The sequence below is a fragment of the Haliotis asinina genome, chromosome 10, assembly GCF_037392515.1.
Source record: "Haliotis asinina isolate JCU_RB_2024 chromosome 10, JCU_Hal_asi_v2, whole genome shotgun sequence".
NCBI lineage: Eukaryota > Metazoa > Mollusca > Gastropoda > Lepetellida > Haliotidae > Haliotis > Haliotis asinina.
In genome coordinates this window covers 59671180-59690149 of record NC_090289.1, presented here as the reverse complement: position 1 = coordinate 59690149, position 18970 = coordinate 59671180, and the positions used below count along the sequence as shown (strand labels likewise).

Sequence of the window (18970 nt, the reverse complement as noted above, 5' to 3'; positions counted from 1 at the left end):
GTTCCACAGAGGTGGAATGACATCTACTTATTCCACTATCACACAGGTATACAGACACTAACTCCAGTACCACACAAGTAGATAGACACTGACTTCAGAACCACAGAGGTGGAAAGACACTAACTCCAGTACCACAGAGGTGGACAAACACCAACACCAGTACCACACAAGTGGGCAGACACTGACTCAGGTACCACAGAGGCTGACAGACACTAACTCCAGTAGCACAGACATGGACAGACACTCACACCAGTACCACAGAGGTGGAAAGACACTTACCACACAAGTGGACAGACACTGACTCCAGTACCACAGAGGTGGAAAGATACTTACCACACAAGTTTACAGACACTGACTCCAGTACTACAGAGTAGGAAAAACACAGACTGCAGTACCACAGAGGTGGACAGACACAGACTCCAGTACCACGGAGGTGGAATCACACCTACTACGCAAGTGGACAGACACTGACTCCAGTACCACAGAGTAGGAAAGACACAGACTCCAGTACCACACAGGAGGACAGACACTGACTCCAGTACAACAGAGGTGGACAGACACTGACTCCAGTACCAGAGCGGTGGACAGATACAGACTCCAGTACCACAGAGGTGGAAAGACACTTACCACACAAGTGGACAGACACTGACTCCAGTACCACATTGGTAGACACACACCTACTCCAGTACCACAGAGGTGGAAAGGCACTTACTGACACCAGTATCATAGAGGTGGACTGACACTGACGTCAGTGCCGAAGAGGTGGAGAGACACTGAGTCCAGTACCACAGACATGCACAGACCCTTACCAACTCCAGTACCACTGTGGTGGACTGTATCCAGTATCACTAAAGTGGAAAGACATCTACCGACTCTCGTATGATTGACGTGGACAGACACTTACTAAACTGAAATGTATGATGGTTGATGAGATCTGTAGTATGGTACCTCCGTTTTCGCATATACATTAAACATGAAGAGAAAGGAAAGAAATCTAATATGTTATCATGTGTTATTGAGTCAAAAATGAGTGCAACTATTTGCCCTAATAATCAGTCAGGAGGGGGTAGCTACAAATAGTTGTTCCTATCACAATGTTATCTGCCTCTCACAAGTGATACATGAGGTACATGAATTTCTGTGTTCCCACATCACATAAGAAACATCAACTAAGTTTAAGTTACATAGAAAGACAATAATATGAATTATGGCACTTTAATGAGGCCCCATAACACACACAATTGACCATACTACAGGAGGTGCCCATTAGGCAACTGTTCCTGTGTATATACCTCACAGTCTGTAGCCATCAAGCTGTACAAGAAGAGTCAGCATCATCAGCGCTGCCACTAGTGGAAGCAATAATATAACCATTAAATACAGTACAATACCAGACCGGCTGACAAAGGGGTTAACTACCTCTTTGAAAGATTTCTCAGCCACATTTGAATATTTTGAGAAAACCAAAATACTTCAGACAATTAATAGTTGGGTGTCTCCCAATAAGGCAAACACAGCTTCAGTGTATTAAAGTCGACTCTCTTTACAACAAACAGAAACATGTGACATTATAACACACAAAACGAAGAGGCACTGACTCAATGTCATCAGTCAGATAGAAATATAACATTCCTCTCTATAACTACGTCTATCGACTTAAGAACAAATTTCCCAAACAGAATTATTTGGTGCACGTGCTTACAAAAAAGCCTTATCTGGTCCCTGTTCATCAAAATGATGGACAAGGTACAACTATGAAAGCGTTAAGGCCATGGATGTGCTACTGCTATGGAAGCATTAGGACCATGAATAAGCTTTTGCTAATGGTCCTCCTACTAATCATAAATGAACCCAAGAGCACTGCTTCTGAGAAGAATTCTGACACAGGTCAAGTTGGAGTGCAGTTCATAGCATACATAGGATACAACTGCAAGCAATTGGTGGCCCCTTCAGCCATCAGCTAGTAACAGCTGAACAAATTACCACCGTTGTCAGGTCCTCCTTTACTATATAAACTGAGGTCCACTCTAAGGCTATGGCTGTGTACTGCAACTCACTGTGTCGGAGTAGTAACAGCTGAACAAATTACCACCGTTGTCAGGTCCTCCTTTACTATATAAACTGAGGTCCACTCTAAGGCTATGGCTGTGTACTGCAACTCACTGTGTCGGAGTAGTAACAGCTGAACAAATTACCACCGTTGTCAGGTCCTCCTTTACTATATAAACTGAGGTCCACTCTAAGGCTATGGCTGTGTACTGCAACTCACTGTGTCGGAGTAGTAACAGCTGAACAAATTACCACCGTTGTCAGGTCCTCCTTTACTATATAAACTGAGGTCCACTCTAAGGCTATGGCTGTGTACTGCAACTCACTGTGTCGGAGTAGTAACAGCTGAACAAATTACCACCGTTGTCAGGTCCTCCTTTACTACATAAACTGAGGTCCACTCTAAGGCTATGGCTGTGTACTGCAACTCACTGTGTCGGAGTAGTAACAGCTGAACAAATTACAACAGTTGTCAGGTCCTCCTTTACTATATAAACTGAGGTCCACTCTAACGCTATGGCTGTGTACTGCAACCCACTGTGTCAGAGTAGTATCAGTTAAACAAATTACAACAGCTTGGTAGTTTACCTAATTTGATCAACAAGCATCAAGTAAAAGGTCATTGAATCCTGAAACAAATAACTTACACAAAGACTACATTGCTACAAATAGCTACAACTGAATACAAATGAGAAAAACAAGGAAGTCTGTTGGAAGCTTTGTCCTGGCAGACATTTGAGGTAGGGATTGATGCTGCATTTGCCGTCTCTTCAAATCAGCAACAGGTTTTCCTCATTTAAACTCATCAGGAGGATGTACATGTTTCTCAGTTTCATCATGTATGATAATTTATTTGCAGTGAACTGAATCATAAACATATTTTCAAATAAAAAACAGCTGTTAGATGATAGTTGCAATATCAAATGAGGAAAGAAAATAAAGCAGAGATCAAGGACAAAAAACATGGTGCTGTTTGACGTTTAACATCGTGGTAAAATATTGGCTTATACCACTGACATTAAATATTCCCTCGTAACACAAAGTGAACATCATGTGAAGATGTGACTTATACCATGTCCTGAATGAACAACTACAGAGTTCATCGTTCTAGAGATGCTTTCTGGAGCACTTCATCCACAATGTGTCGCATGTAGCTGATTGTCTCCCTTGGATTGTCACTTTTGATGATGCCACTTCCTGATACAATGACATTTGCCCCTGCCTGAAATTCAACATAGTGAACTTGAATTGACATTCAATACAATGTAGTAATCTTCCCTTTACATTCTACATAATATAGCAAACTTGAATTGACATTCAACACTACTTACATTCAACACAAATACAGTAATCTTGAACTGACATTCAACACTACTTACATTCAACACAAATACAGTAATCTTGAACTGACATTCAACACGAATACAGTAATCTTGAATTGACATTCAACACTACTTACATTCAACACAAATGCAATAATCTTGAATTGACATTCAACACTACTTACATTCAACACAAATGCAATAATCTTGAATTGACACTCAACACTACTTACATTCAACACAAATACAGTAATCTTGAATTGACATTCAACGCAAATACAGTAATCTTGAACTGACATTCAACACTACTTACATTCAACACAAATACAGTAATCTTGAACTGACATTCAACACAAATACAGTAATCTTGAACTGACATTCAACACAAATACAGTAATCTTGAACTGACATTCAACACTACTTACATTCAACACAAATGCAATAATCTTGAATTGACATTCAACACTACTTACATTCAACACAAATGCAATAATCTTGAATTGACATTCAACACTACTTACATTCAACACAAATGCAATAATCTTGAATTGACACTCAACACTACTTACATTCAACACAAATACAGTAATCTTGAATTGACATTCAACGCAAATACAGTAATCTTGAACTGACATTCAACACTACTTACATTCAACACAAATACAGTAATCTTGAACTGACATTCAACACAAATACAGTAATCTTGAACTGACATTCAACACAAATACAGTAATCTTGAACTGACATTCAACACTACTTACATTCAACACAAATGCAATAATCTTGAATTGACATTCAACACTACTTACATTCAACACAAATGCAATAATCTTGAATTGACATTCAACACTACTTACATTCAACACAAATGCAATAATCTTGAATTGACACTCAACACTACTTACATTCAACACAAATACAGTAATCTTGAATTGACATTCAACACAAATACAGTAATCTTGAACTGACATTCAACACAAATACAGTAATCTTGAACTGACATTCAACACTACTTACATTCAACACAAATGCAATAATCTTGAACTGACATTCAACACTACTTACATTCAACACAAATGCAATAATCTTGAATTGACATTCAACACTACTTACATTCAACACAAATGCAATAATCTTGAATTGACATTCAACACTACTTACATTCAACACAAATATAGTAATCTTGAATTGACATTCAACACTACTTACATTCAACACAATTACAGTAATCTTGAACTGACATTCAACACTACTTACATTCAACACAAATACAGTAATCTTGAACTGATATTCAACACTACTTACATTCAACCCTACAGTAATTTTCCACTGACATTCAACACTACTTACATTCAACACAAATACAGTAATCTTGAACTGATATTCAACACTACTTACATTCAACACTACAGTTATTTTCCACTGACATTCAACACAACCTACATTCAACACAAATGCAATAATCTTGAATTGACATTCAACACTACTTACATTCAACACAAATACAGTAATCTTGAATTGACACTCAACACTACTTACATTCAACACAAATACAGTAATCTTGAACTGACATTCAACACTACTTACATTCAACACAAATATAGTAATCTTGAACTGACACTCAACACTACTTACATTCAACACAAATACAGTTTTCTTGAACTGACATTCAACACTACTTATATTCAACACAAATATAGTAATCTTGAATTGACATTCAACACTACTTACATTCAACACAAATATAGTAATCTTGAACTGATATTCAACACCACTTACATTCAACACAAATATAGTAATCTTGAACTGACATTCAACACAGGTAGGAAGATTAGATGTGGAAATGCGTAAGCGTTCATTCCTTCAAAAAAGATGCTTGGAGCGAATGTTGCCAACGCAATCGGATCAGGTAGTGGAGAAACAAATAATTAATTATTAGTAGGTATCTGTTGAACTTGTTACGAGTGTGTATTTTCTGTATATTTTTGTTATTGATTCAGTAATAATTATTATTGGGTCACAACATTTAGTGTTTTGAATATTAAATATGATGGGTCACATTTCATTTTAATAGCTGGTCAACATTTTTAGCATTCTGGTTTTCCGGAATTTATCTGTTCCTAGTTTTCGATGTTTACTTCTGGGAGACTTATTCTAGGGCATTCTACAGTGTTGACGATGTTCGTTTGTGCCCGGACTTTCAGGGAATCACTTAGAATATACAGTGGAAACCTGATAAGTAAACTTTCAAGGGACTCGTCAAAATTGTTCATCAGGTTTTTCACTTGTCTATACTTATCAATATCTGTAAATGACAGAGTAACGGACAAGATTTGTAAGTAATATAACATGTTTTATTGCACACCTCTACTCACTGATACTCCCAAGCTACATATAACAGTGAACAACTCATCAGGGCTGGTCTCCAGTTATCAGTGTATTGTAAACTGCTTACGCCAGTGCAAGCTGTAAGTGGGATGTTTATTTGCCTGGTGACTGACACATGTCCCTCATGTCGGATTATGTGGTGATTGCTAATTAAGTTATCAGGTCTCGTTTGGTCAGTAATTTACTTCCAGGGACCATGTAAAAACGTTTACTTAAGCAGTATTGTTTACTTATCCAATTTTAGTTAACAGGACTCAAATAGTGACGATTAATGCAGAAGTTTGCCGGGACCAAAGAATAGTGTTTACTTATCCGATATGTTTAGTTAAGCGGTTTTTACTTAGGCGGTTTCCACTGTATATATAAAGGCTGGTTGCCATGTTGACACACACTCATTCATTCATATTTGCTGGAGTTACATTTCTGCCACGCTTGATCATCAAAACCCGTCAACGCCTGACCTACATTATCTGCTCTCGCACTGATCGCTGTGTTGACATTCTGCCATAGTTGATTCTCTCTCACACCAAGACTTTGGTGAGTTTGCCATATTGTATTTTGTGACCCACTGATTTTGTCTCTCTTGAATTGTATTTGTAATCAGCACTGTTACATTGACTTGTGACTTTGTATACCTTGCTCTCGTTGCATAACAATACATAATTTGAACATAAACGAACTGTCTATGTTCTGTTTTGCTGGTTCACAGGGGATTTCTTAAATTGTTGTCACGATGAACTCTTAACCATAACAAATCTGAGAGCAAAAAGGTCTATTCGCCATGATCTGAATGTCTGACTGATTAGATGAAAAGCCTCACTAATGTAATCACTCTGTTGGAGATGATTGTGAAGGACTCGAGACAACGTCTGCCAAGATCTTGCATGCACCTGAGAGAGGCATGCATTATGTAGAAAATCAAGTCGTACACAAGTCACAGACTTGAAAGTCTAGCAGTAGCAGCATGTGAGATCATGTTGATCCAAGACTGTTTATGTAGGTGGTGAGGTGTAGACCATCAATAGTCTGTTCCTCAAAGCAGTTGACTAATGCTGTACTATGTTGATTACAACTTCCATCTCCTGGTAGTTGACATGATGTGTGTTGCCTACCCAAATCCTCCTTGCAACCTCATTGTCCGGGTGGGCACCCCAACCTTGTAGCAATGTATCTACATAGAGATGTACTGTCATATCTGTCAAATAAGTCTCAGTAACGCAACAATGGGCGTGGATAAAACCTTATCTGACGGGTCAAAAGCTGAGGTTAGTAGGCCGAATTATGATGGCGCCTCCCACCTGTGAGGGACGTAGAACGCCTCTCTTTATCTGTAGGAAGTCAAATAGAACAGGATTTGAATCTCGAACAGCAGCAATGGCCATGACGAGGACTCCAAGACCAACAGCGCCTGTGAGGAGCTGAATCACGATCTCCTGGTTCGACTTCTACCCACCAAGCATGCTCTTCCGCAAGCTGACACTGTTTAGGATTTCCTCCCGAGAGAGGGTAGGAGCTGAAGACACATGGTATGCGGTAGCCCAAGCTCTGATAGGCAGACGGCGCAGGTCACTGGATGGCGTTGGTAGAAGAGGCATCAACACTGGTACCAGTGCTGGATCCAGCAAGTTCACTCGCCCAGAGGTGTACATGCGCTAGCGCTTAAGACACAAAAAACTGAAGCAAGGGTCAGTGTTGCCGTCGGCGTTGTCAGCAGGGTCGGTGCAGACATCGGTGTACATAGTGGAGACATCGGCACTGATCTACAGACGCTAGCAGTAAAGACACGATGGCTGAAGCCAGGTCAGTGCTGGCATCGGTGTTGTCTCCAGGGTCGGTGCAGATATCAGCGTAGATAGTGGAGACATCGATGCTGGCCATGAAGATCACCACCGTAGTAGGGGGAAGTTCCAGCGCCGGCAATGAAGACACGATGACTGAAGCAACATAGTCTGCGCTGGAACAGTAGCGGGAGGCACTGGCAAGGCAGAGTCGGAGACCAAAGTAGGCGTCGGCACTGGTGTCGGCATTGGACCGACATTAGGAGTGTAGTAGTTTCTGCACCTCAGGATGGGAGAGCGCATCAGGTCTTGAAAAGTCTACGATGGCATCGCAAGGTTGATGATCTGGGGCCCGTGTCACATGCGCTGTTGACTCTTGCGAGACTTCCAAGGCTGACGCTGAAGGAGGGCATTGATCTGGAGTATCCATTAACGAAGAACGTGAACCCGGTGAAGAAGCTGGGGAGGACATCTTACGCTGACGCTGCATGAAGCGTATCCTCTTAACCGCCAGGAAGGTCTTCAACTCGGTGCTAGACAACGGTGCACAATGAAGGCAACAGTGATCCAAAATGCAAGCAAACAATGCACAATCAGGACACCAGAGGTGCAGGTCCTTGCCCGACTCCAGGACTAACAAATGGTGCAAAACTGGCGAGTCATGCACAAACACTGTAACATGCAAAAAGGGGAAAACGTAAACATATTTCGTTAACCAAAAAAAAAACCCTACACAAAGGTGTAGCATAAAACACCCCTGTACAAACAATAGGCACGACCCAATATGCAAAAGAGCTGAGAGAGACAATCAAATATGGCTGCCCCCACATTGCAAGTGACACATGCCAAAACAACAAAATATACCAGCCATAATGAAAAACAAACACAACTGAAATACAGAATATGTAAGAGAAGAAGTCCAAAGCACTAGCAACTTCCCAAATACTCGTATAATCAAGAAAGAACAACATGGGAAACACCCACGTCGAAAGAACAACACGACGTAGCCAGGAAAGTGAATGAACTTCATCTTTACACTTGAAAATAGGAAATAAGAACCATACCTTTGACCATGACTTTAATTCACTAAAGATAGGTGGTCTGAAAACAAACCAACGATACATCCTCACTCGAGGACGCTTGAAGTAAAAGTGAATTTTGGATGGCCAGCGCTTGCGCGGGTACGGAGATCATGTCACTTCCATGCCTGTACATTCGTCGATACATGGGGTAGCCATTCACGGGAATGGCGAATCAATGACTCTCTGATCTCGTTTAGCGAAGCTTGAGGTAATATGCATAAGACCTATGGTGAGGTAAGTTATGCTTCTTAACAAAAAATGTAATTTTCTGAATAGAACTTGTCACGGTAAATTTCAAGCATGTTGGCAGTATATCCAGCAAATATGAATGAATGTGAGTGTCAGCCTCTGCACAGCAACCAGCCCTTATATATATTTACAAAGTCATTCCCAAAAGTTCGGCACAAACGGACATCGTCAACACTGTAGAATGGTCTCGAAACACTATCCCAGAAGTGAACATCTAAAACTTGGAACAGATAAATTCCGGAAAACCAGAATGTTAAAAGTGTTGACCAGATATTAAAACGAAATGTGACCCATCATATTTAACATTCAAAACACTAAATGTTGTGACCCAATAATAATTATTACTTAATTAATAACAAACATATACAGAAAATACACACTCGTAACAAACTGATATTCTATACTTATCCTGACTCATGCTTAATTGCTTATCTCTTCTTCCAGGCGAAGGTAGTGGAACACCTGAAATCCCTTGAAGTTCCCTTCTAAAAGAAGCGGACGTAAAATTCACACTCACCCATGTATTACCTCTCTTGCTCAAGCACATGGTCAGCTGACTGTCATGATACTTCACTCTTTCCTATATTCGCCCGATACAAGAATACGTGAATTCAGTGTGTCTGTGGAGGGCTTTCGCCATGAGTTAGGATAAGTATAAAATATCAATTTTATTCAGAAAATTACATATTTTTCCTTATCCTGACTTATGCTTAATTGCTTACAGAATCCGACGGAAACAGTGGTGGGTCAGACCATGCTTTATTCCACAGCCTGCTCGAAATTACGTTCAATAATTTCCCCCCCTAACGGAAACATGTAACAGCGATAATTCAGTCTTATTCTTCTCATATTCGTTGTAGATTTTGGGGGAAATCACATCCAGTCGAAAAAAGGCTTTGTTGACTGGTATGTGATGACACTAATATAGCTAGTGTCCTATTAGTTTCTGATGCAACTAAATATCACAATATAACAATCGAAACTAGTTGCGACCTTCTTTCATGTTCAAGTATCTTAATAATGAATACAAGGTCATAATCACTTATGTAAAGACTTTCCACCAAAATACTCCACAGAGCGTCTGCCTTCCACAAGTCATGATAAATCGGGTGAGTTACGTCAGTGCCATCAGGGAACTGTTAGTTGCTGGGCAAAGACAAGTGGTCCAAACTGGTGAATGCCAGTGACGTCCTCCATGGCCATGTCTCGAATGTAATGATTGGCGAAAACCGTATTTGACTTCCAAAAACAGCCTTCCATAATAGTAGATAGCGAGCAATTACCATGTAGCGCTAGTGTAGAGGCTAGAGTTCTCACTTCATGTGGGTTAGAGGCTCATGGAAGGTTTAATCCTGCTGCCTTACACACTCTCAGTATAACAGCTGTGATCCAGACTGAGATAGTGTTGCGGGATACTTCCATGGGTGTCTAAGTAGATATAGGGATAAATAGGCACTTGAACCGTTGTTTTCTAGACTTAGAACGTGCAATGTATATTTTCAATGCTCTCATTGGACATAATGATAAATCTTGTATATCGTGAGGTCCTAAGATTGAAGACAAAGCCAGTATACGGAACTGTCTATCCGGTTGACCTGGCAGTTGATTCTATGCTATGAAATCCCATGTCAGACCTAAATGAGCCTTTTCTTGGTGACTTGTATCGAACTTCGTTTGATTAAACTCTAGAGCATGAATTACTGACATTATTGCCGCTGTAGCCATGGCAAGTAAAAATAGTGTCTTTTGAGTCAACATTTCAGTTGAAGTGGTTCATATGCATCACATGTGAGATGTTCAAGTGCAATATTTAGGTCCCATGCTTGAGTTCTAAATCTGTGTTGTTGATCTTCCAACTTGAACGAACGGAATAAGGCAATAAGCTCTGGTACTTTAATCAGTTTGGTCCCTGTTCCCATGGTGATGACGGAGCTGAGAGCTGCTAAGTACGTAGATAATGTAGAACCTTTCAGACCCCTAGAATGACTTAAATAGCATAAATAATCTGCTATTTGAGGATGAGTCGCCTTGTTCACCGAAAATTCATTTTTCCTGGCGTATGTCTCAAACCATTTCCAATTGTCGTTATAAAAAGTGCAAGTGGATTTCCGTAAGGCTAAGGTAACTGTTTTCGCTGCTCTCACCAAATATCCTCTTCATTTCAAACAAGACTTAATATGGTCCATACGTGAAAATAAAATACCAATGGTTGGCCGTGCATTTGCTTTGTGTTGGGATGGATTAGAAGATTCTTCCATTCTGGTAATTGTAGGGTTGGTTGTATGAACTCTTCTATAAGTGTTAGGAACCAATCTCTCATTGGCCAGTAGGGTGCAACCAAAATCAGTTGTAACCTCTTTGTTTGTCTGATTTTCTCGATGACTTTTAGTAACAGTACTGGAGGGGAAAACATGTACGCGTTCAGTTCTTCCCATGGAATGCTGAGAGCATCTGTTGCCCAGGGCTAATGCTGTCGACCGGTGGTGGATGGCATGAAATGACCGCTTTCATTTCCATTTAGTTGATGTGAAGAGCCTGTTCCTCTTCGTTCCAGATTCCTGCTGCAACCTCGTTTCCTAGATGAGCTCCCCATCCTTGTAGAGATGCATATATGTAAAGGTGGTTGTTGAATACCAGCTCTACTCTATTGGTTCATGCGCAGACATTCTATCATCAAGTCCACCACATTAGACTAGGCTGTCTGGGAGCGGAATCTGTCCTCTGTTGTTGAGATGAAGATTCAAGAATTGTAAGGGACGCAACTGCAGTCTTCCTCTTCTGGTCATATCTTGCGCTGACGTGGCCTAGTAGACACTGCCACTGTCGAGGTGTTAACGGAGAGAGTAGAGCTTGCATTTTCTTTTCTTCAATCTTGACCCACCGGTCCTCCAGAACTACAATCTGATTCAGCGTAGTGATGAAACGAATCCTGAGGAATTTGATATCTTGCTGAGGTTCCAGTTCCGACTATAAGTGATTTACTAACTAACCCAGTTGTGTTAGTAGCCTGATTGTGAAGTCTAATTGTAGTCTGAGTTAACTTTTCCGTTGATGCGCTTGTATGTCATCGTCCTGATAAAGCGCACTACGTAGCCCACTGGGGTGTAGATAACTGACGATGGGTTTGGTTATCCGTGTAAATAGCCATGGGGCCGAAGATATTCCAAACGGAAGGAGTGTCCATTGGTAATGCTGGTCTTTGAAAAGGAAACATAGATATTTCCTGAGTAGTATAGGGAATAGGGGTTCTGGACCACTTTCAAGAAATGTCTCTACAAAGCCTTATTTAGTAAATAAGGCTTTGGTTGGGTCATTAGCTCTTGCTACTATTACCCCTACTACAAAAAAGTTGGCGGTAATTACTATGCCTACTTTGTGTTGGTAGGAGGTAACACTGTGCCGTACGGTACGATCAATAATTCTTCTCTTACAAACCCCCTACCCGGCCCATCCCTCAAGTAGTACAAGTTAGGTTCGTCGGCTTTCATATCCACTTTATCTATGTTGTAAGTTTTGACTGACCATATAGGATCGGTGGCTCGCTTACGGCTATCGCCCTCGTGTTCCCCTATGTCATGTTTATATCGATGAAACAGTTTAACGTGAACCGCCTACGATCTCTTTGGTGTTCATAATAAAGGCTTGCTGGGCTTTTTGTATCCCCTGTTCTATGTACTTTTTTTTCTCGTCCTCGCTGATAGCAGACTTACGAGACTTGGATCGAATATCTTGTTTCATTCCGTTATATTTTTTGAGTTCAGATAGGATTGAACGAAACTCCTCTTCTGAGATCTTACTATCAGAGAGTGCCGTGGAAATACGCTCACTCACTGTGTTCAGCTTTGCTTCGGCCAGAACCCTGATCTCGTCGTGTTTCAATGCCTTACGATTAAGTCTGCGTGATACTAACTTAAGCGCCAATCCTGCTAACCCTGCCACCCCAGCTGTTATTTCAATACCTAGCACTATAGGTGCAGCCACGATGGTAGCTAACAACCCAACGCCTGCCGCCCCTAGTCCCATGCTGGTTGCCATAAGGGTAGTGTCAGCCCCGTCCACGATATTGAAAGCTCTATTGTACTTTTTACATAGTGCTTTACGCGTGTCACGGTCTTGTTCTAGTTGACGTTTCACATCACATAACTGCCTCAAGCGGAACCCATCTACGGTTTCCAGCGTCTTCGCTACTTCCTCTACGACTGGGTACAGACCCATCCTATAATGTGTATTTTGAAAGATATTTTAATTGGGTTTCAGTTAAAAATCTATCAATGAATTTGAAGTCTACAAGTTCTAGACCATCAGTTATGGTAATAGGTAAGAGGCTAATAGACTTTTCTGTTGTAATATAAACTCCCTTACGGAGGCTTATTAAGTGGTTTATAGGACCCGTGGGGGTATCCCGTTGTATAACAATACGACAATATTCGTTTGTGTGTACGGCATGCCAGCGTATTGACACCCCGGGTAAAATTTGGTGTACTATTGCGATGTTTTCCTGGTTAAAGAAGACTTCTATGATGAGTGTGAAAGAGGAGTATATTCTATCAACAAGATCTTTACCATAAGGATTATTGCTAAATGTTAATTTATTTTTTAATACAGACCTTAACCTATTTTTCCCGTTACTTCTTATGGATATGGATACCTCCGGAATGAAATCCCCGACCCAGATACCGTTGTTCCTAATCTTAGAGACAAACCTATTTTCGTTTAATATGATATAAGGTGAGGTGAGTGTTAAGTTGATCAGCCATTTGGGCTCTTTAAAATCTGATAACGACACCCGTCTGTACACGTTGTCTTTGAAGTGCAGGATATATAATTCATCTTCCTCACCAGGCTGATCGAATCCCTCCGTATCTCCCAGGTCGTTAAGCGTAGTGTTGGGACGATGACTGGTCATTATTATACTATTACGATATAATTTCCAACTGGTTTTCTGATAATAATTCAGGGGTGAACTTCATACCCATGAAGTGTATGTTGTCAGGCAGGAAGATATTGGTTAGTGATATCTTGTTTTCCACGATCACGTTGACCCCCTGCAGACTGGTGTCGGCTCCAACACCCACCCGCACGTAAACGTTGCAAACTTGATACTGGTGTCGTTTCACCCACCCGAGTTTGATCCCCTTCACGATCTCGATATCATTCCCTGATGGTTCCCCTAGGTAGACTTTGATGACCAGTGTTGAGTTTGCCGGTAGACTCTCTAGTATAGTGACCACGCCTTCGAATTCAGACACCAACTGCAATTTCACGTTTTGTATGGCCGGTTTACTTGATAGCATGTGGGCTGCCATAGTGTTGACTGGGCTGACGACTACGCTACGTCTCTGAGTTGGGACGTAAGCCACGAGCAGGGTTCCATTGTTCACGACTTTGTTTAGGTGGTTGTCTTTGTTATCCGTGAACACGTAGGGAGAGACGAGTCTAATATTGAGAAACCAGTCGTCGTTATCGGGTAACAACACCCACTTGTCATCTTCGGTGAAGACGAGCATATATGGCTTGTTTCAGGCGACGGTAGTGCTCTCAACATCATCTAAGTCGAACAGTTTACCCCCGAACGATGGGTATATTATCCAATTATTATCACCGGTGTTGACAAGGGCGTACTTAGTGTTGACTGTTGCTCTTGTGGTATCTATCATATCACTTAGGGTTCCACCGGAGGGGATTTCAACGCGTTTGTAAATGTTGTTTTTCAGTTGCAAGGCGTACGATTTACCATCTACTCCGGGAGCGTCGAAACCGCGCGTGTCTCCGAGGTCGGAGATCCCGATATTGACGCATTTTTTCACTCCGGGCCCTTGTGCGCTGGTCATTTTACATGAAGCGTTAAGCTGAGGTATCCTATATTTACAGGATTATGATTTATATCTAACACCGATATTGTCAGCTCAGGTATGTTGCCCTGAGTTAATCTCTTATACTGCCGTGGTGAAAATGACTCGGTTCTACCGTCGTTGTATTTCTCAGTTTTCACCGGCACTGCTCTCAGTATAGTGGAAGGGTGACCTCCTTGAATGTTGTACGTTGTGCTCACCTGATCGAGATGAATGTACAGCTCTCGGTACGGTACTAGGTCGGGTAACTTCGTACCTGTGACGGTTGTTGTTGGTTTTATCTCGTCAGGAGACATACCGAGTATCCTCGCTAATGGTCGGCCGAGCCTCAAGGGGTTTCTTCCGTTGTTGATTAACACCACTGTGCCGTTTGAGTCGTTCATCTTGAGTTCGGCTCCCAGGGGTTTGAAGACCTCGTCGTTTAGAGAGCACACGCTGTAGTAGCCGTCAGTTATCTGGCTGCGAGTTCCACTGACGAACAGCTTATTGTTGCTGATATTAATGTTAGTCCATTGCGGTAGGTAGGTGATATCGCAGAGTGCGACTTCGAGTTGACCTGACGTGTTATCGATCGCGTGCGTCAGCTGAACGGCCTCACCGCTCGTTATCCCTGGAAGTGTTATGTACATATTATAATATATAATTTATATATTATAATATGGATTTAGCACACTTGAAAATCGTGGTGAATGCAGATGGTACGGGGTTTAAAACAACCTTTATTGATATCTTTGAAAACTATATCGTGTCTGTTAATAACGCGCAGGCGGTGGTAAACTGGAATCAAAACCCAATGCAGTTTTGGCAGAACCAACTCAACTTTGCTGTGTGGTGTGCGACGACAGGGTCGGGTGTGACACCAGACTACGGTATAGACGAACTGAGTAAGGCGGTTATTTTGTTTCATATTTATTATCAAACGAGACGAATATTGAAGGAAATAAGTGCTCCTCTTCCCCAAGATAAAGCGTGGAGTATGACGAATAACCCCTATGATAGACGCGCTTATGAACGTATTTGTGGGGAGTTTGAGATTCCAACGAATAAAGACTTTCGCCTTCCTGGTGTGAACCATGGTCTCGGTATAGTTCTCGTGTACTTCTACAGGTCCGGAACATATTATGCCGGTTCTAAAGATGGTTCATACAACCCAAACCGTCATACATTTACAGGCCCCACAACGAATGAAAAGATCCATGTCAGCTGTATAAAGCAAACCAATCCTGATGCAGCCACAGCCTGGACTAAAATGATCTCAAAAACATCGAAAGAAGTCACTCGTGCTGGTACAATACGCTTGAACGACTCGATTCGAACGTACGTGTGGGCGCTGTTGGGTGCGCAGTCGATGACGCGTTCCAACATCCTCGGTAAGGGAACTGCTTACGACGCTCAGACACAATTCGTTTCCAACGTTGATGATGCTATCAATTCTCCAGTTGATCTCCCGAGGGCCATCGACCGTTACCAAAACGTGTTAGAATACGCCAGATCGAAAGTCAATTACGTGTTCGGCGTGGTGTTGTACATGGCTCCGAGTGATATGCAACTGAGAATAAAAAAAGTGGTGGGTTATAACAACAAAATAGTCATAGCCACGGCGGACCAAAAGTTGGGTATCAACCCCGATATTAACACCCCCTATATCCCACACATCCCACCACGTGAAAAGGGTATAGTGGCGCCACCCCCGGAGTCTAAAGTTCATGTGCCCCCCACACACCCCCATATGCATGTGGGGGTACCCCTCTATCAGCAGCATATTGATAGTAAAACGGCCCTGGTGGTTGGTGGGGTAACTTTGGGGCTTATTTGGTTAAAGATTTCTTAGCCGCTACATACACCAGACCCGCCACGGCGACGATGGCTGCCCACATGTTTTGACTGAGCCACATGGCAGTTTTAGCCAGAGCGCCCAACAACCACGAGACGATGCTACCCAGGATGCCGGGAAGGGCTTCGGCGGCTGTTGGCTAAAGTTGTATCCTCATTCAGTATTCTATCGATTGTTTCCCGAATACGACTGATCTGGGATCGAAGCTGTTCACGATTCGAGGAAGCGGCTTCCAATCGTGTACGTCTCTCGTCTTCTAAATCACGTATTCGTTCATTGATACGACGCTTCATATCATCGTTTTCAGTTTTGTTGAGTTTGGTTTTTTCCCTAGCGATGTGCTCGTCGATTTCGTTCAGTTTCCCCATGTTGTTCACGAGTTCTCCACGCACGCGTTTCACGGCTTCGTCTAAGCCGCGCAGTTCCCTTACCGGAGAGTCAAACCCCGGTAACGGTTTGTCCCAGTAGGTGCTCAACAGTTTTTCTATGCTGTCCGAGGCTTCTGTAGCACGCTGTGGTGTCATTTCATCTCTAGTGGTGAGGTGGGATCTGGTAGCTTGCAGATCTTCTTTAACGGCCTTAGGTATTGCACCACCGTAATCATGCATGTTTAGATGTTCACGGATAAATTCGACACCATGGCGGCTGGCTAGAGTTGACAAGGCCAGTGGTTTTTTATTGCTCTTGTTAAAGAGGTCAACCCCTGGGTCAGACTTAAGGCGTAGAACACCCTTTGTATCAATAAAAAAATTCTTATGGTATCGACCCTGTGGTTCAACGTAGTTTTTATCTCTTCTTAAACTTTCGTAATAATCATTTACCGTTGTTTCCAAGAGTTCTTGGTTCAATGGTGAACTAGTAAATGAGGTCTCCTGCTCATCATCGAATGCCTGGGCACTAGCGCCCGGCATCTCCGTCATATCTATGTCTTCATCCATTAGTATTAAAAATATATTTCTTTTATATAACAATGTACGGCAGAAAATTAGATCCTTTCAGAAGATTGAGAGAGCCATTAGGAGCCAGAGCCGTGCGCCAGTCGGTGACCATCACCAACAATCCCAGCAAGATAGACCAGAATCAAACTCTGCTGGTTAGATTTCCAAACCTTGGTGAGAATGACCTCATTGTACCAGGCACTGTTCGACTGGCGTTCAATATCACGTTGACCTCCGACAACGACAAACGCGAGCTAGTGCGGAACGTGGGTCGAGCTATCATCAAGAAAACGACCGTCAAGATCAGCGGTAACGAGGTGCTGAGCATCGACGACAGCGACGTGTTTCACTGCTACAAGGATCTCTGGAAAAGCGAGAGAGAACGAGTCAATGATGTGTACCAGGGCATCAGCAAATCAACCCGGGCGCGCATAGGGTATGTCTTCACGCAAGACCAGGAAGACAAGCTATCGGACGGTGAAAAGGCCATCGCTCTAGCATACGGGAATCGATTCTGCGTGCCGCTCGACTTCGAGTTGCTCACGGGACACGCGCCGTTTTACCAGGCCGCGCTGGGTGATAGGCTCGAATACGAGCTCACGTTTAACGACTATAGCAAAGTAGTGCGTACGCCGAACGGTGATGAGGCTAGTTATGCCATAGACAACATCTCTCTTGAGTTCGACATGGTCACTAGCCCGGAGCTGGCCAGGCAGGTTCGAAACCAGTACTCTGGGAAGATGGCCATTCTGTACGATCGCGTACTGAGGCATAGATCAGTCGTGCGAGATAAGAGCGACACTGTGTGGAATATCAACCTGAACGTGCCGGCGCGATCGATGAAAGGTATCCTGGTCGTCCCCGTGGAGGATTACGATCCATTCCGGAGGGACAGCGAGAAGTTTTTCAACCCCGAGATTGAAAAGGTGGAAGTTACCATCGAGGGCGTGCCCAACCAGCTGTTCAGTCATGGTATGAGACCACACCAGCAGTGGGATGAGATAAAAAAGCTACCAGTGGGGGATTATATAACAAAGGACCTGGACCTCGGCTCCGTGCAGATCGGTGAATACCTGACCACCAAGTACGCCCTATGGTTGGACATGCGATCCACGGATGATGATAAACTGCACGGTAGCGGGCGCCGTATAGATAACGGCAGCGAAGGGATAACCATCCAGATTACTAAGAAGGCTCAAACCGCTGGTAAGTTGAAATTATATCTGTACGTTATTATGGACGCGCAACTTAATATAGACAATGGGAGATTCGTGCAAGCCATCTACTGATGGGGGGTACCCCCCCCACACACCCCAACAATAAACAGTCCCCACTACCCCACACCCCCCGGGGGTACCCACAACTACCCACTGACCCACACTGCGCCATAGTGTGCGGGCAGACTGGCTGTGGGAAGACCGTTTTCGTGTTGGATATGTTGGAGGGTTACTACAAGGATGTGTTCGATAACATCGTTA

At 42.6% G+C, this 18970-nt stretch overlaps 1 protein-coding gene across 1 annotated transcript in view; it reads right to left on the bottom strand.

Moving 5' to 3' along the window:
- Positions 1-1201: 1201 nt before the first annotated feature.
- The window catches only part of LOC137298358 (ribulose-phosphate 3-epimerase-like), a 33011-nt gene continuing 15242 nt past the window's right edge, over positions 1202-18970 (bottom strand). The window contains exon 5 of the mRNA XM_067830578.1: positions 1202-3271. Coding sequence (XP_067686679.1) covers positions 3149-3271 — 123 coding nt within the window. The 3' untranslated portion in view covers positions 1202-3148. The remainder of the gene's footprint in view (positions 3272-18970) is intronic.